The 19,959-nt window shown below is 37.9% G+C and overlaps 1 protein-coding gene and 1 pseudogene across 1 annotated transcript in view; one reads left to right on the top strand and one right to left on the bottom strand.

Moving 5' to 3' along the window:
- The window catches only part of SLC4A4 (solute carrier family 4 member 4), a 346,412-nt gene that overhangs the window by 197,070 nt on the left and 129,383 nt on the right, over positions 1-19,959 (bottom strand). The window contains exons 4-5 of the mRNA XM_021702448.1: positions 12,676-12,811; positions 2,521-2,681 (exon numbers count right to left, since the gene is read on the bottom strand). Of these exons, the coding sequence (XP_021558123.1) occupies positions 2,521-2,681; positions 12,676-12,811 (297 nt within the window). The remainder of the gene's footprint in view (positions 1-2,520; positions 2,682-12,675; positions 12,812-19,959) is intronic.
- On the top strand, positions 14,822-18,796 carry LOC110591537 (annotated as a pseudogene).

Genomic DNA, 19,959 nt, shown 5'->3' on the forward strand with positions numbered 1-19,959 from the left:
TCAGACAGTTACACTCTTTCAAACATGTTCTCTCCACTCCTGTAAATTTGATCCCTTTCCTTCCTCTCTCCCTCCCTCCGTCAGTTCCTTCCTTTCTTCCTTCCTTCCTCCCTCCTTCCCTCCCTCCCTTTCTTCCTCTTCTAATGTGTGTTATTTGCCTCTGAATTGTTTTTCTGTATTATCAGCTCCAGAACGAGTGATGGTACTTCAAAGTGACCTGGTGGTGTCTAATTTTAAAATATAATGGCAATTTTTAGAAGAGATGGTGGTTAGAGGAAAAACTGATAATAGCTGATATAACTGATAATAAAAAGTAATAGAAACTAAAAGTGAGAACTTAACATGCTTAATGAACCTTTCTCAAATCTAGTGAATACCAGAACCTCTTTCTTTGGCCATTGGCTAACAAGGCTCCAATATAATGTGAGATTCTGTCTTCTAGTGCATGGAAAAGATCAGTCAATTGCTGATGAACAAAAGCTCCTTGAGATGGCTCCTGCTGGTACTAAAGACCCGAAAGACAGTTTTACAGAAAAACCCAAGTCCTACCTTCTTAATATTGGAACCTTTCTAGTGACCCTTAAACCACAACACATATTCTCCCCCGAGGTTGCCTATATCTTGCCCAGTCACAAGTTTAATTTCCATTTTACCCAGCATTCATGCATTCTGATTTATTTTTTCAACTTGTCTAATTTCAGACATTTTCACTCCAGATTAGTTCTTAAAGTCTAAACACACACAAATTGCAATTCTCACTCAAAAACTGGACGGAGTTTTGCTAACCACGATATTTTTTTGAGTAACAATCTCCTTTGCAGTAAAAAAATCACCCAGAAAACCATCCCTCTGTTTGCTTCTTTGTAGATGGGATCATCTTCCCTGGGCACAAGAATATATCCAAACACCCATTTTCAGCCTCACTTGCCTTGTCAAATATGAAAAATTCTACATGGAGATTATTTCCTACATTATCTTCTAACTATGTGGATGCGGATTTGTAACTTACCCCATTTACAAAGTGACAGATTTGCAAACCTAATTCCAGGGCCTAGACCAATGTCTGTACGTTGCAGAAGCTCATGCACCACTGTTGAATAAATGCATGAACTAATTAATTCTGTCCACCCAGTTTCTTCACATTAGCCCTTCCCCCTTCTCTACTTACACCTTAAGCACCTTGGGTTTATAAAAAGTGTAGGACTTCTTTGCAAATGGAACTAACAAGCTCTCTGAAGAATCAGTTACATATACATCAGGAAGATATATGCCTCATTTGGAAACTAATCTTTTCTTCCAAAACAAATGCTATCTCTTTCCCACTGTCTATAACACACACACACACACACACACACACACAAGCCATAGACAAGCCTTTTGGCTCCAGATATTCAAAGAAATTTTGTAGTAAGTCTGAAATCACACAAGAATTTTACACTGGTCACTTTCTATGGGGCCACAATCCACATCCTCTTCCCCATAATCCCACATGAGGCACCCTGCAGGCCCCTTGGGAAAGTGTAGTCATCCATATAGGTCCAGTGGTCACCTAGCTAACGAATTTTCCTAGGAATGCCACACAGAGCCCCTGCACTCCTTTTTGAGAAAAACATGATCTTCAGCATACCTGATTCTGACTGGTAATAAGGCAGTTTAGTCCAGGCTTTTGTTAGAAAATGAAAACAATGACTACTGTTTGGGAGGTAGTAATGTGTGCCCCAGATGTTCAACATGGTGAGTTAACATTCACTACACAACACTAACTGCAAAAGAGAGCAATGCAGCCCTGCACCATGAGGTTCTGGGACTTGGTGGTGGTGGTATAACTGATACTCAGCACCAATATGACATGACTCAGTCACTAGCCCACAGGGTTCTGCTGCCTCCTTGCCCCACACAAACTTTCTTCCATACAGTTAAAGGATCCTGACTTCCACCTACTAAAGCAGCCCCAACCCAGCAACTAGACGATTTTCCTTCTTACATAGGATTTAAGCCCTATTTTACAGATGATAAAACTGAGGCCCAGAGAAGCTCAGTGCAAGGTCCAAGGTCGGAGTTCTTGAAATCTAGTCTCCAGACCTCCAGTTCAGTATAACCAAGGATGGGAGAGGAAGCCTATAGTCAAAATATTAACCTTATCCTAATAAGGTTAGGAGGTGAATGCCAGTCTGTACATATACATTATGATCCCAATAAAAAAATAACACAAAAAAGTAAAAGAAGAGAGAGAAGACCGAGAAATAAAAACTGGATGGAAGCATGCCAAAATGTTAACAATGGCTATGGAGGTATGATGGATGCTTTTTTTCATTTTCTTCTCAATATTTGTCTGTATTTTCCAAATCTTCTGCAATAACCCTTACTTGTCTTATAATATAAAAAAAAAGAGTGAAAATAAATGTTATAGAATATTCAACTCTGCTTACACTAGAAGTCATCTGCATGAATGGAGACCCATGGATACTTAGGTAAAGCTAAAAAAAAAAAAATGATAAAAACTTAAAACAACATACTTACCCACCAGCTGTGGGAGAGAAGAAGCCTCCCTGTCCAGCATGATGGATCCCTTCTCCATACATGTCCTCAGCTCAAATAAGCTGTGAAGGGACAGTGTGGCCACGTGGGGCTTGCTCCATCTTTCCCCACCCTGTTCCACTTTTTCTTCAAACTTAATCCACCTAGGAACATGAGATTAATGAACAGCAATTAAAAGTATTCCAACCTCCTCTGGAAATAGCTACGTCAAGCTCGCCATCTCCACCCCCACCAGCACTTCCAAAATGTCTCCTTTGGTGTAGTCTTAAAAGTTTATTGTATCATTAATTGCATTACCCTTATAAACACACCAAACAGAGTCACTAGACTGTGTTCCCCTGGTGTTAGAAAGAAAATAAACCAGAAGGATCCAAAGCATCCTTGGTTTTATATCTGTCCATATGTAACCATGAAATCCTGAAGAATGATTATTTTGCTAAATTTTTAAAATAACATAGGAAAAATGTGCATTTCAAAATTTCATGAAAGCCCACACCGTGTAAAAATAACCACCATTGTGAGAATTCTGTTGTGACTTCACAAGGCAAGTTTATGTAAGTTGAAATATCAGTTATGAACCAATATTTATCTTAATTATTTGAAAAACATGGTGTATGACGTGGTCAGATGAATATAAAATTCCCCTTTAACACTTAAAGGGGGCCAGTATATGCGGCTATGTCTTACTCCGTATTTCTCCGCTGACACACATTCCCTTCTCACTGAGATTCTAATGGAAACTTTACCCTTCAAGTCTGGCTCCACATGTGTTTAAAAATACACAAGTTCCGTGAACAACACATCTATTCTGATAACAGATCTCCTATTAACCTTAGCAGTGGAACAAACAGCCCACTTTCATAGTTTCTTCTTTCTAAGATTCCTAGATGTCTTGATAACTTGGCAATATAGAGCAACTTTTTAAAAGTGTAATGGAAATGAAAACAAAACACATTTGACAGTCTTTATATCCCATGTATTGCACAGATGCTTTCTACACTGGTAAAGGAAAACATGAAAGCATCATCATTTTGCTATTCATGATGACCCAAAGAAAAATGCTTCTTTCTCTCACTTCAAACCTTCTGAAAGATATTGAAAAAGATACAGAGGGGGTTAAAAAATTGTTTTCCTACAGTCTTCACCCGAAGGTTTAATGATTGAAAAATGTTTTCCTAGAAAAAGCTAAACGCTCACCTAGCTCACTAAAGATGAGAACAAAGGGCAGAGATCAGAGGAAGCTCTACATAAGGTATTATTTATAGACTTCTCACCACCCCCAGAGGAGGCAAAAAAAAAACACATTAGTAGAACCACGAGTGAAAACAGATCAAGAGATCAGCCACAGAGTCAAAGAAAATTTAGAATTTTAATCAAGCCCAATACTCATGCAATTGAGAAGTATTTAGCCATATCCAAAGCCCCCATCTGCACTCCTCTCAGGAAGCCTCTCCCAGCCAGGGCACTCCCACATGTCAATAGTAACCTTACTTCCAACCTCACCCTCAATTCTGAGACCCTCTTCCTTTCCTTTGTATCCCTCCAAAATGTAAACAGTGGAGAGATTTACGTATTTTCCTCAAAAGTTAAAAAGCCCACCACCAAAGTTCTAAAGCTTCAGAACTGGACCTTGTTTCTTTCTATACAAGTAGTTGTGAAACACCCCAAGAGACAATAGAAGACCCTTAATATTCGTGTGAGTGTGTGTGTAATTAAATTAGTAGTTCTTCCCTTTGGTTGCTATTAGTCCCACAGAAATAGAAAGAAAGGGGAGAAAAATGACAATTTTACATCATACTCTTATTGAATTCTATGGATTTGCCAAAAAGATAAAAGGTAACTGGAGTTATTTCAAGAGTAATCATTTTACAGCGTATATTTCATTGATTAACTTTAGGTATATTATCTTTTCAAGCTTGCTCACACAATCTTTAACCATGTTTGTTGATAACTGTTACATAAATCATATTATATTTTTAAAATAATTTTGAAGAGGGGGTTGGGGGATGGGTGAAATAGGTGATGGGGATTAAGGAGTACACTTGTTGTGATGAGTACCAGGAGTTGTATGGAAGTGTTGAATTACTATATTGTACACCTGAAACTAATAAAACACTGTACGTTAACTAACTGGAATTAAAATAAAAGCTTAAAATAAAATAAAATAAAATAAAATAATTTTGAAGAGTACTTTCATTGAAGTATAATTAACATAAAATAATCTACTAATTTCAGGTGTACATCATAGTGAATCATATTTACATTTGATGTTATAATTTATTACTCAAGATAAGACTCTAGTATATTAAAATATTCAATAGTATATAAAACCATGTCAGGATTACATATAAGGATGTTATCTATAAAGAGTGTAGTGACTCCTTGTTTTTATTCCTGAGAGAATTCTTATTAGCTGAGGGATAGAATCTTAGGTCATAGGATTTAAACCCAAGATAAATAACAAAAGCCAGCTAGAAACTCAGTAAAAGCATTCATGTCCCTCTTATTTCTACTGAATGAGTCCCCCCCCCTTCCTATCAGTTGCCAGAAATCTGTATTGCCAAATACACACATATGTGAGAGCGGCTCTTTTCTGCCATCATTCTCACCTGTCCAAACTATGTAAGTTTGGTGGGTAGTGATGTACTATATGTTGGTCTAATTGAATTTTAAAAAAGGCGGGGGGTAGTGATGTACTATATGTTGGTCTAATTGAATTTAAATAAAAAAGAATGGGGGACACCTGGGTGGCTCAGTCAGTTAAGCATCAGACTCTTGGTTTCCGCTCAGGTCATGATCTCAGGGTTGTGAGATCCAGCCCTGCATAGCCACACTCAGCAGGGAGTCTGCTTCTCGCCCTCTCCTTCTGCCCCTCCCCCAACTTCCATGCTCTCTCTCTCTCTCTCTAAAATAAATACATCTTTAAAAAACAAAAGGAGCAAAATGACTGCATTCTTTTGTGACCAATCTTTAGTTTCGTTCCTCCCCACAGTTTGTATTGTAGATGCAACCTGACTAGACTTAAATATGACTTAACAGGTTTTAATAGTACATTTAGAAATCATAAATCCCATCCAGCTTGGATATATGGAATAGCATTACTCACCCTCCTGGAATACACCAGCCCTTTAGGTCAAGATGTAATTATAAAGGAATGAAAACATAAAATCTCAAAACTAGCCAGTTCCTTAGAATCTACATTCCTAAGGGATAAGTATTATATCATAGTTCAGTTTAGCATCTATTTCACTTTGAAGTTAGTAAATATTGAATGTTGTGATGATGTCATATCATAGCACAGCTAACAACATACGGGAAACTCTGGGATAATGGCTATTAAGTTCCCTTAAAATGTATTGCTCTGATTGTTCAAGGAATGGAGTATACTTCCAACATATGCTTTCAGACATAAAGTAATGGTTTGCCCATTTAAACAGATTGTTTGCATGCAGTGTCATTTCAGAAACTATATATGCTATGTCTATCCTCCTCACATACCAAGGACAAATTTGAAAAAAACCTGAAAACTACTCAATTCAAATCAGAACCCATTAAAGAAAAGGCTAAGGCAAAGGTACCAAAGTTCAGCCTACCCGAGTGCCAATGAATTTGTTAAGGTGACTTAGAACCATGTAATTACATTTAAAAAAAAAAAAAAGACATTTTTACTGTAAAATGTACTATAAGCTACTATTTACCCTTCATAGTGACTTTGAATAACAATATATTTGCAATAAGTTTCCTACTTTTCCTTTTGTCTTGGTACTTGACATTTTATAGGAAAATTAATTTCAGAAGTTAGTTTTTTAAATGCTTGCAAATACAAAACTGTTGTAACTTTGGAGGAAGAGTTTATTAGGTAAAGTTTATTTCAAGGTCTTAGAAGAAGAAGAAAGTACACTGCAGTTTTACGCACTTTGAGTGACTGCCAACCAAACAGCATTTCGCTCGTTTATTGAAGAAATAGAAGGCCCACTGGGAATCACTGAATTTTGCAACTTTCCAATCATATGATTAAATATAATTAAGAAAAGACAAGACCTCTAACTTAAAAACAAGCTAATTTTACAGTGGAAAATAGACATGACCTTTGCCCTAGAATATAATCCAACTATATAAGACTATTAAAATAACAAATTTCTTGCTAACTAACAAGTGCCTCATTACATAAAAGAAGCCAACACTAGTGTGTATCTGCGGTAAGTTATGTTTTTAAGGAGAACTCTCAAATTTCTAGATCAACTGTGAAAGTTACTGCAAAGCGTATATGTGATTACATATAATTACACAGATGATCAGATGCCTTTTCCTTCAGCCTTTTTCTTACAGAAGAAATAAACTTGTTCTGAAATGGAATGTTCCAAAGTAATCCAGTAGAGAAAAGACAGAGAAGTCAGTGTAGATTGGGAAAAGAGGACTCTCTCTCTAAATCCCCAGGGTCAGGACGCATGTCTTGCTTGATGGTCATGCCCTGAAATCAGGGTTTTCCAGACGTCGGCTGGGTCAGTCTGCCAAGCAGAAACACAAATGGGTGTTCAACTGTGCTGTCCCACTGGAACTAAAACATCAATACCCTTTTCCTTTGCTGGCCAGTTTCGTTGAAGCTTGTGACCGCTTTCCTTTTTACCCAGGTTTGGCAACAAAAACTAAACCACATTGGGGAACTGACCTTTACCATATATTCTTCTAAGAGTGAAGTCCAACATTATCCATCTGAATATTCACTGAAGGAAAACTGAAAGCCAATAACCATTTTTACAGAGACATCACCGTCTCAAAGAAATTAAGAGCTTGGGATGGTGGGGAATAGCAGTAGCCCTTCTTCTTGGCTTTGGCCCAATACCAAAGCTGGACCATGACTTATTCTTTCACCAGTCTGTGTCATGGACCTATTAGTTAATGCCTAGCCACCTAGAAATTCTTAACAAGGAGCACAGGCTTCTTCACTAATACCAAATACTCCATTATAATTACTGCTACATTACTAAATGTCAGTATTCAAATAAGCTAACACTCAGGAATACTCTTTAAAAAAAAAAAAAAGTATTCTCAGCATTCCACTCATCATATACGCTTCTCAGGTCGAATCATTCTATCCTTTGCACAGTCTTCAATTTGTGCTTTATGCTGGAAGAGCCAATAAAAATCCAAAGTTCTAATTTTTAGGAAAGGGAAAAGCAAGGGAAAGATGCGAAAAAAAGGGGGTGGTAGAGTTGGCTGAACTTCAAACTTCATATAAATAAAGACTTCCCTTGTTCATAATTTTACATGACTATTGTGCCTTCCAGACTTAAACTGGGATATTTTTCCTACTACTGAAACCATTCTCTTTATTTTTTGAGATAGAGCTTAACCTGAACTTCCTGACTAAAACTGAAACTGCAGTAATGCTGAGAATCAATGGAGGATATTTTGGGTCAAATCAAATCATTAGCTACCTAAAAAGCATAGAACATTAAAAGGGGTAGAACTGTGTCCTGTGGGGGTGTGGGCTCACAGTAGAAACTACATTAAGCTAGAGAAGTCTAGCGGGTTAGTTCTCTATGGAATAAAATAGTCTATAAATTGGGGTTTTCACAGAAAAGCAAAGATCTCAAGTTTATAAGTCAGCCAGAAAAATATTCATAGCACATTTTCATATATAAAATGAATCCCTTCTAAGTATTAAACTTCTTTAGTCTGATAGGTTTGAGAGTTGTTAGAGGGGAGAAAAAGCCCTATCATCTCTAGAAACCAGACCTCTTAAATGGCAATCAGAAATTACTGCAAAAATGTTCTGAAGTGGGGTATGTTGCAAGAACTAGAGATTACTAAAACTCTGAATCATTTCTGGAGGCACAATCACCTTCCAACCTCCCAACAGGATTTCGGTGGAGCTAATTCTGTTAATACATATTTCTTGACCACGGACAGTGTGCCAGGTAGTTGTAGGAACTAGGTAGAGATATAGTTATGTACAAAACAACTAAAAATTCCTGCCCTCATGGAGCTTTAATTTAATGGGAAGAGAAAATAACAAGGTATGCACTATGCTAAATGGTGATAAGTGCCAAGGAAAACATAATGGAAGAGGGGGTTAGAGAGTGTTGGGGGACTTTTTAGATTTTAGATGGGATAGCCATTGAGAAGGTAATATTTGAAAAAAAGACCTGAAGGAGGTGAGAAAATGAGCCATGCAGATAACGGGACGTCGGGGGGGGGGCACAGCGGGGGGGCAAGGAGAGGATTTCAGACAGAGGGAACAGCAAGTGCTATGTCCCTGGCATAGAAGCATGACTGGCCAGTGAGTGAACAAGGAGGGGGAGAGGAAAGTAGGAGATAAAGTCAAAAAGATCATGGTGGATTGTTCATGCTGGAGGTAAGGGCAGGTGCAGAGAGATGGACTAATTAGGAAGCATTTACAATAATCTGTATAAGAAACAACGGCAGCTTGGACCTGGATTGTGGCAGTACTGAATGTGAGATGTGGTAAGATTCTGCATATCTGAGTATCTTTGAGGGTAAAATAAATAGGGTTTACCAATGGATCGAGTAAGGCGTGTAGGGAGAGGCAGAAGTCAAGGAAGATCCTGGTGTTTCTGGTTTGAGCAACTAGAAGAATGGAGTTGTCCATTGTGGTAGGGAACTCTGCAGGAGGAGCTGATCTGAGGCAGGTAGATCAGAAGCTCAATTTTAGATATGTTACTTTAAGAAGTGTGTATTAGCCATCCAATTACGTGTTTTCAGTCATACAAGGAAAGAAGTCTGGGCTAGGCAACTTAACGGGGAATGGCAGCAGCATACTGATGAATTAGTTTGAAACTTCAAACACAGGTCCTCCTCTGACCTGTATCAGTGGTGTACTAGGTACCTTTGGTCTGTCATTCAGCTGTCCGTCAGTCAGAAAGAGAAGAATTATCACAGAACTCCAGCTTTGGTCAGGTAATATATCTAAGAAAGTATGATATTTAGAAAAGCTGTTTCTAAGGCAATCAATTCTCAACTAACCACACTCAACAAATATTACTGAGCACCTGTTATAGTACCAGGCACAGTGAGGCACTGGGAATACAGTCATGAAAGACAGACATGATGGTCCCTGCTTTCAGATGAATCAGTGTAATGAAGGAGACAAAATGAAAACAGTAATATCACACTTACATTTAATTAAGCAGTAGTAAGTGTGGCACATCCCCTCCAGAAGTTATAGAGTGTAGACTGGTGTGAGTATGTTTCTTCCTGGACAGCCCCTCCTCTCCCACCACCAACACATGGCGCACTCCCACCACACATTCTCTCCAGCAGTCCAGTCTCTCAGGGGCTAATGACATCACCAAAAATGACACATGTGTTCTCAAGGAAATAGAGTCTTCAAGGACAGTAAAGTACTCAAAATTATCTTCACTGTAAGAAGCTTACATGAAAGTTCTACGTCCATCTCAGTGTTGAATTACCTACACAGTGAAGTGTCACCTCTCCACCCTTCTGAGACCAGAGGTCACATAAAATATAGTCCGCCTTGGACTGAGAGAGAAAGCAGAAAGCTGCACCCGAATTCTACTCTATGATAGGTACTCACACAGAATTTCAAGAAGAAAACATGAATCAAAGTAACGCTTCTGGTCATAACTGACTAAACTAGTATATACACAGGGATAGATATACTATGCTATAAACTATGCATGAAGTTACAGAGATGCAACGCAGTATCACCTTCCTTGGGTAGAAGAGAACACTCATCTCAGGAAGAAGACTGCGTGAGTATGTGACTGGCCCATAGCGAAGTAGCCAATCAGCAACAAAGCCAAGACTAGACCAAAATCTCCCCAACACTTAATTCGGATGCACCAGTACGATTCTCACTCTGTTGTTTTGTTTTGTTTTTCTCTAGTAAAAGATTCTACTTTGAAAGCCTTCTTTTGGAGGATGTTGATGAACCAAAAGTGTACTTTACGTAGGACTTTTAATTTCCAGGTTATTAGGACTAAGAGAAGGGAATGAGAGAGAATTACTGTATCATGGAAAGAGGTCCTGAAAGGACAAGAATGAAGAGCTTCAAGAGGGAGCATCAGAGGTGGGGAAGCAGAAATGTGCCACAGATAGGTTTTTAATAAGAAGGAGAAAATATTAACAGAAGAGTTAAAACAAGCACACCCACTATTAGTGTCTGAATATTAGAGTTATCCAGCAAATGGAAAATAACATATTTAAGATTAGGTCTCTTCCCTTACTGCTACTGGGAGGGCCAGGAGTAAAATGTAATGATTTTTTTTTTTCTGGGCACAGTTCAAGTTATGGAAGATATGAAATTACCCATGGATTCTACTAAACTTTTTTTTCTACTGAACTTTCTTTTAAAGCAGATGTTTCCACAAGACCAAACTACCTAGAAATTCTTGGTGAGAAATAAAGGCTTCTCTATCATTATCAAATGAATTAATTTATGAAGCTTCTCTACTATTAAAAATCCTAAATGGCTAAAGACATTCAATAGTACTTAGTATTGCAGTAATGATAATAAATCCACAAACTGTACAGAGTGTTAAGTCTCAGTAACTAAACAAAAATTACCAAAAAATCCAATTAACTTGATGAACACTTGATTAGAAATGATATGATGCATGAAGCTTTTAAATATGCTCCAGAAATGGTGTACCCGGCTAGCTCACTGGAAGAGCATACGAATCCTGATCTCAGGGTTATGAGTTCAAGCCCCACATTGGGTGTAGAGCCTACTAAAGAAACTTAAAAAAAAAAAAAAAAAAAAAAAGATATGCCCCAGAAAATAAAAGTTCTTCCTTTAATTCTCAAAAGAACCTCATCCAGAAAAGGAAATACAATTGAGTTAGTGGTTCTTTATATCTCATCAACTTTTACTAATCACAGATAATAAAAAATATATTTCTTTCTGATTCTAGAATGACCTAACTAGAAGCAGAACAACAAACATAAATCTCTTTTCCATCTAATCCACAGAAGAAGGTTTTCACTTATTTTACTCTTTTTTTAAACCCAAAGCTACAAGAAGGATTTGATTTACCTCATTCCTCAGATTGTAAAGATATTATATTGAACACACTTGAAACTTGAGGAAGATACAATAATCTGTGTGTGAGCTTCTTCTGCTCACTTTTCTATTCTCAGTACTTCATTAGTGCCTGACATATACTATGCATTCAAAAAAACACCAGTTGAATTTGATTTTAATTAAATTGCAGACTATAAAAGGTGTATCTTAACATTATTTTGCTTGTGAAAGGGAAATATATTGAATCTCAATGCAATTACGACAATGAGAGACCAGTAACTGCATTATATCAAATTCCTTATATTACATAATTGTTCTATGTCCTAGAAGATATGGTGTGGAGTATATAACTTAATCTATATGTAGAAAGAAAGAAAAGTTCTGTTATCATGAGAAGAACGAAACCTTAGATATTTCTGTAGTGCTTAGCAATTTACAAGGTATTTCCATATATATACATACATATAGGCATGTATGTAAGTATCTGTGATATAATTAGATAAATATTAAATAAAATACATAAAGATATATTACATATCTTATACTGCATACATATATATGTAGTAGGTATTATTATCCATTTTTTATTGATGATGAAATCAAAGTTCTGAGACACTGAGTGCTATGCAGCTAACAGGTGACGGAATCTGAAATTTAACTCAGGTCTCTAAACTCCAAATTCAAGTGAACCTTCTACTTGCTTTTGTGGATACTTAAAAGATGACAGGTTTTTCCTTGGAATAATGGCAAGTCTGTGGGTAAACATTGTCTTTGCAACCTCCCTCCTAACTGCAGAAACTGTGGATACATATCTCTAGGCTACCATGTTTGGGTGCTTGCGTTTATCTCTTTAAGATATTTTACTATTAAATAGCATATGAACACAGATTCACTTCTCATTCTTTATAAAAGTTAAAACTGTAACAACATGAATCAATGTAACAATGCTCCAGCAGTGAAATAAAGGGTGTCCTGCATCCACATCAATGTAACAGAGAAGAAAAAGAACCCTTTTATTCCTTAACCCAGCCAACACGATGCTCCTCAGTTATTCAAAGGTGCTCACAGACAGCGATCTTGCCCTGCACTTGTTTCCCCAGGTCAGCACTGCACAGCCAGTCATGCCTCACCTCGCCGTCTCCTTCCACTCCATCTCCTGCCCATCCACGGCCAGCAGCTCATCCAGTTCGGTGAAGAGCTGAGGGGGTGCTGGGCTGTCATCCTCCTCGCCCAAGATGAACCGGATACGTTCTGCGGCAGGAGAGACTGCAGAAGTGAAAATACTGCGGTTAAACACGGGCTGGACAACCCTGAGGAAAGTGTAGCTTCGAGCTCTTCCTCTGTCCCCAAGGCTGTTGGACTTCCCTGCCACGTTTTCCATGGACATCCTCCTTGCTGAGCCTCCCTTTTCCCCAACCTACACACGAAAAAAACTCAAAGCCCTTCTCTGCTCCTTCGGTCCTAAACTGTATCTCAGCTCGCCACCACTCTCCAGGATAGGACTCCAGTTCTGTGTGGTGTGTGACAAAGAACCTTTAGCCCTCAGATGAGCTGAGGTCCAACCCGCATGACCTTCCCTCCTTCCTCACTTATGATCCATCCAAAATTATTAGATAGAAACCAGCCTGAGCCAATCACTTTTTCTACAGCAGTGGGAGGGGGCAGAGCACCCCAATCCTGAGTTTCCCCCAGGCCCTCGCCTCCCACCCACCTTCCCTCTGTCCAATGCCTAAAGCTCATGCCCTCACAGGATCCTCGCCTGTAACTGGCTAAGTGCAAAGCTGATGAAGAATATTTAACAAGATGGGGCCTCTTCTTTACATAAGGGCAGTACCCAAAAATGTTTAGTCACACTTCAATGCACTTGAAAAACAAGCCCAAGTAAAATATTGTACACCTGAGGAAAAAAATTTTTTCTGACACACTCAAGCACATAATTGAATGCCCTACTAGCTCCTTTTGACCCTATCTCCTGAAAATCATATAATGAAAAATTAACTAGAACTTCCCTCAGGTTGTGGGTTATTTTCCCCTTCTTTTTTTTTTTAAAGAAAAGGAAAGCCTTTGAGAACTGGTGACCATATTACAAAACTAAGGCCCACAGATACTCTTTATAATATCTGGGCAAAACCAAGAATGGTATATACATGTGAATATAGTCCAGGTACACAGATATATGTGTATATACATATATATGTATACACACACAGACACACACACACATTGTAGAAATAGGTGTACTCAATCTAATAAAACAAGAATATTCCTACCATCTGAAAACTACGGTAATACAGGACAATATGAAATTCCACAGATCAAAAAATACTACAAACAAACCCATGAAAAATATTCAACCTAACTAGTAATCCAAAACTAATTATTAAAATAAAATACACGTTTTACCTATGAAAATAGCAAAAATGTAAAAAAAATGATAATCCCAATATTGCCGGAGATTTAGGACACATGCACCAGCACCTCTCAATTTATGTCACTGATAGAAGCCTAAATGGGAACCTCTCTCTGAAGGGAAATCTGGAAGGATATGGAAATGTTTTAAAAGTGTATACATCATGTGATCCAGTAATTCTACCACTAGAAATAATTCATTTCAGAGAAATAATAGTTGTTACCTCAAAGACAGAGGTGACTAATGCAACACTGTTTATCGTTGAGAAAAACAGAAGAAGCCTAAATGTCCAAAAAGGAGGACTGGTTAAATAAATTACACTACAACTATTCAGTAAATCACCATGTAGTTATAAAACATGAAGTCGAGATTATCATTTTTTTTACATATATGAAATGCTAAATGAAAAATAAAATTGCAAAATCATATGAATAAAGTGATCCCACGCCAATAAAGAAAAAATACATATATATCCATAAAATAAAGTCTGGAATTGAGGGAAACCCTCACTATGCATGGTTCCAAGGTGTGTGAATTTCAGTCACTGCCATTTAGTTAAAGAACACCAGTCCCCCAGTAATACAGCTTAAATTTCAGTTAGGATAGTATATTAACTGTGAGTAATTACATAAAGTACAAACTTCACTGCTAGCTCTTCAGTCCATAAATTACTATGTTAATAACACACATGCATCATGATCAGTGACCGATCATAATGCTTCTTGCAAAGTCTGCCAGTGATTGGTCACTGCGCATTTGTTACTCGTTCATGTACAGACAGTAAAGTGTGTACCCGTGTTGCCTTCATGTCAAAAGAGGAGAGTGGCCAACAGAGATGAAAGTAGAGTACAGAAACAAAAAGTGATATGGTGGAAATGAAATCCATGTCGAACGTAAATGGAGTTATCAAAGACAGAGCTGCTCATGGGGATGCTGACAATGCTGCTATTCACTATGCGAGAGAATCTAGACAACAGTCAAATAGTACACAGCGAAGGCAAACAACATAAATAAGGAAAGTAGTTGGACCAAAATGACAAAGATGTCCCAGAGGAAGTGACGCTGGCAAAAAAAAAAAGAAGAAGAGGAAGAAGAAGAAGAAGAGGAGGAGGGAGAAAAGGAAGAAGGCGGAGGAGGAGAAAAAAAAGCATTTCACATTAAAGGAACTCTCAGAGACATTTCTTGACATGGAAAGCACAAAGGAGAAAATGTTGGAAGCTGATCCAAAGTTAGAGCGGAGTATGCAATTCATCGGGGCATAGAAAAGATGCTTGCTCCATTTCATATGTTGTACAAAAGGAAGAAGGCAAGCATTACTCAACCCACTCCTGACAAGATTTTACAAAGAAATAAAATACTTTAATCGCAGTATTTCTGACATTCTAAATTAGAGTTTAGTTTAAAAATTAGTACTAAATACTAGTTGTATTATTTTTTTCATTTCCCTATACCTTTATAACCAAACAGCAAGAGAGATTTTAATGACATGGCAAATATTTTTTAAAGGTCAAAGAAAAATAGTAACTTCTCCCATTGATTATTAGGATTGTTTTGTACAATTTTAGCTTGGATAGTCATATTTATGGCCTTGCCCTACCATGCAATGCAAAGACTGCCTATATATACACCTTTTAAATGTTATACAGTTTATTTCCAGGGCTTCTATGTTCTTCCTTTCACATTTCTATCAGCTCTACAGTGTACACAATTCATCCATGCATTCATTCAGCAATATTTATTGAGTACTGTCTTTGCCCTAAATAGGCTTTGTTTCAGGCTCCAAAGATAAAGCAAAAAACTTGACACCGAGATCCTTGTTCTTATTAAGTGTACATGCTAGGAGGGGCAACAAACATTACCCAGTTATTTGGTTAGTGAATAATTAATTGGTTAAATGAATAAATTAGTACATAAACCAACAAAAATATCTGCAAACTGTTCCATGTTTATATAACATTCAAATAAGATAATTGAATATATATTAATATAGGATACAGGATGTTTAATTTCTGTAATTAGAAAAAAAATGACTTTGAAATTTCTTAACATCTCTGGGAGAAAAAACCCTAAAGTTCCAGAACTTTTGTGTAAGAACACTTGCAACGCCTTTCCAGTCAAGAAGTGGAAAGTGTCATTACTTTAGAGAATCATGGAAGTCATGAAGGAAATGATGGGAAGGTAAGAAATAACGGGCAGAATTTGGAATGTGGCCATGATTTCCAGGAGCAGAGTGTTCACACTACTTCAAATGTGGTTATTTATCTGAGTGGTTCCGACACTGAACAGTCACAGATTTGATGGACTTTTCATCAACATTCAACATCAACGCTCCCTGAGGTAGAACTAGCTTTTAGAAGGGAAAAGTCTACATTTAGAGAATCAATTTTTTGTCCATTTCTAAAAATGTGATATGAGTTAGTCCCCACCTCTAACAGAGATGAATAAACCTTTCCCCTCCTTAGAAAAGAGACTCTCCTGCAGAGCACAGTATACATCTCTGCTCAGCTCTGATCCGTGGAGCATTACCCTGAGATCCAGCAGCCTCCAGTTAGGAAAACACAGCTCTGCTTAGCAGAGAGGCAGCTGTGGCTTCCACATAATAGAATGGAAGAGGGTTGCAACATTACCCCCGGTTCTGACTCTCTGGGTCTCATGTGTAAGTTGTCTTATGCATATTAAATACAGCTTCTGAGTAACCAGTGTAACAAACCCTTGGGAATAAAGTTCCAAAATCCTGTGTCATAAACTAGCTCGATACTCTAGTAAGTTTCTTTCCTTAGTTGCTCCACTAAGCTTCCCCAGAATTAGAAGTAAGAGGCCACAGCAATTGTACTGTAAATATAGACCTGTGGGAGGGGCAGCCTCTGTAGCCAACAAATACCCTTCCCAATTTCTAATGTCATTCTTAACACAAAGATATGCAGAGAGTCTCCCTAATGAAGGATGTCAGGAATTTTTTTTCCCCCGTAAATTTTGATCAAAAGGGAAATGAGCTAAATAGAAGACACAGCACTGCACTGAAATTAAGCATATAGAACTCTGGAACCCAACTGCCTGGGTGTGAATCCAAACTCCGCTACTTATATGTTGTGTGACCTGAGACAAGTCAATTAACCTCTCTGTGTCTTAAGTTCCTCACATGAAAAATAGGGTGATGATGGTCAATTATCATAGCTAAAATACAAGGTTTAAATTAGTTTAAAAACTGCCAGCCCTTACTAGCAAAACCTGCCTAGCTTCTAAATAAGAAAGTACTCACAGATATTGGCCCTGAGGGCCCTTTGTATGTTGAAAATACATAAGGTAGGAAAGAAAAAAGCCAAAAGTTCTGCATGTGTTACTTCAGTGAATTCAGTAGCTTTGGTAATGAGAATATAAAGGTGTACCTTTCTGGGAAACAGCCAATAACAGAACAGGGGAAAATAATGAAACCTCTTTAGTCTCACTTTAATACCTGGGGGGAGAAAACATCAGAAAATCAACTTACATTACAGATGAATAGATTATGATTCTAAGTAATAAATAACCTAGTTTCATCATAAGAGAGAACCTGGAGAAAAATGGGAGAGGGTGACAGGGAAGCAGGAAATGAGGGAGAGAGAAAAACTGTCAAATTAATCCAATCACCTTTGTCAGAACAGAAGGCCTGTAGATCAAAGCCAAGTTAATGCCTCTAATCTGCCTTGATTTTTTTCTTTAATTCTGCCCTCTGGTTAGAATGTGTTTTGGGGGTTTTGGGGGGGCGGTTTGGGGGTTTTTCCCCCCCCGGAGTAGCTGTAGAATTTCTTGGAAGGCCCTACATAAGTGTGGTTATCTATGACCAGCATCCACCTGCAGGGTGACAATGTCATAGTCTGCAATAGACCCGGTGCCCCCAAATCCCCAGTGCTGACAAGAAGGAAGGCTACCTTGTGGCAGGAATGCTGCCATTCCCACTCCCACCACCAGCACCCACAGCATACATCACATCCATTCCTGCTGAGACTAAACTTGACCTCAGAGCAGTCACTATCCACCAATCAAAGATGGTGTGTGAGAGGACACCTCTCCAATGACACCTACCTGGCTAGAGAGTCAACTCTCAGTGTGCCTGTCATGTCACTTTGGCCCCAATCTCTGCATCCAACCCGTCTCCCACAACAACTCAGAAATGTTGGTGACAGAAGAACATACCTGCTCAATTATGCACCAAGCTCAGCCAGGAACCCCAGTGTCACAAGCAAGCTCAGAGGTGTTCACTGCTGCTGTCACAGTTCATCTACTAAACTCTGTCCCAAAACGTGGGCATAGGCAAGAACAGAAACCTACCCTGGCCCCCATCCAGGAATGAATTCAGGTATTTCCCAAGAATGACCAGAACAGAATTTTGTAATTATAATTTTGTAAATAGAATTTTGTGATTATGGGTAGGAGGACATGACTCTCTCTTCCCTAGAAGAACTGACCTTTAGAGGACAGAATTAACTTAGTTCTCAGGAGAGAATCAAGGAACCTCCACAAGGCGCTCACTTTCTAGCCAAAAGTCTGCATGATGCCTTAAAACTTATTAACTCTTCAAGTACACAAAAATATAACCACGATATACATAATAACCAGAATTAACAAAGAAAGTGGACATGGTTTGGATAGTGGGAGGCAGTTCTGTTTATAAGGAAGCCACGAACAAGCCAAGCCATCTCAAACTCTTTGAAAGTAACACATTTTTTACAGAAATTGATTTGGGGAAATACAAGCTTCTTCCAGAATACCCAAGTGTTCTTTCTGGTGTCCAGGAGGAAAAAGGCATTAAGTAGAAATTTGAAGTATATAAAAAGAATGATTCATGTGAAGGTGTTTTCTGATTTATTTCAAGTTGTTCCCCTTGCCCTCCAATTATATATTTTAATGTTAGGAAAAAAGACTTTTGTTGACTTTAGATCAAAGCATAACTATTTCTAAGCAATGTGTTTATTAATTAATCTTAATCTTAACTAGACTATAATTAAGATTCATCTTAACTAGATTATACCAGATATCATTTGTGAAACATTTCTTGCTATCACTATCTGAATGCCAATCAAGGACAATCACCTGCCTGTCTACCTGTCACCTACATATCTACCAAAACACCAAAGTGGGAGAATCCCCTGGTATCATGAGTTGAAACCAGGGCTTATAGAGAGATAGGAGCTAGATAGATTTGTCCAAATATCAGAAATAAATTATACACAGAAGAGCTAGAACTCAGATATTAAAAGAAAATTTGATCAAAATGGGGACTATGAATTACTCTATGCATATCACACTTCTGAAAAAAAAAAAAAAGTTCTGTTCACTCAGATAGGAAATCAGTAAGTTGAGAACTCTAGTACATTCCATGTGGATAGTAAAGAAGCAGGCAGGAGACTATCCTTTTGAAGGTTATAAAAGAGAAGGTCTGAGACCTCTAAAAACTCAGCTTCTGATATTTGGTGAGATCCCATGGGACGGTCAATGATAGAAAAATAGGCTGCTCTTTACAAAAGAGTAATCTAATAACAAGCATATGGCTAAAATTAAAAATTCAAAGAGGTAATGAATTGAAAATGGATAATGCCAGAAACCAAAATTAGTAAGTTAGAAAGTAAACTTCACAAACTTAAAAATTAAAATTAAAACATGTTTTACCCATCATGTTAGCAAAGATTTGAATTGTTAGGTATCCAAAGAAATAGCATTTTCTGCCTTGTTAGTTGATACAACCTTTTTAAAGTGTAAGTTAGCAATATCAATTAAAAATCAAAATATTCTGGGTTTGGACCCAGATATTCCACTTCTAGAAATTAATCTGGAACAAAGAGATGGACCCAAGAGTATCCGTGGTACCATTATTTTTAAACTTGGAAGCAGCCAAATGTCAATCAATAAAGAAACAAGTAATTGGAGGAAGGAAGAAGGGAGGGAGGGAGGGAGGGAGGGAGGAAGGGAGGGAGGGAGGGAGGAAGGAAGGAAGGAAGGAAGGAAGGAAGGAAGGAAGGAAGGAAGG

Source organism: Neomonachus schauinslandi, chromosome 2, assembly GCF_002201575.2.
Source record: "Neomonachus schauinslandi chromosome 2, ASM220157v2, whole genome shotgun sequence".
Classification (NCBI taxonomy): domain Eukaryota; kingdom Metazoa; phylum Chordata; class Mammalia; order Carnivora; family Phocidae; genus Neomonachus; species Neomonachus schauinslandi.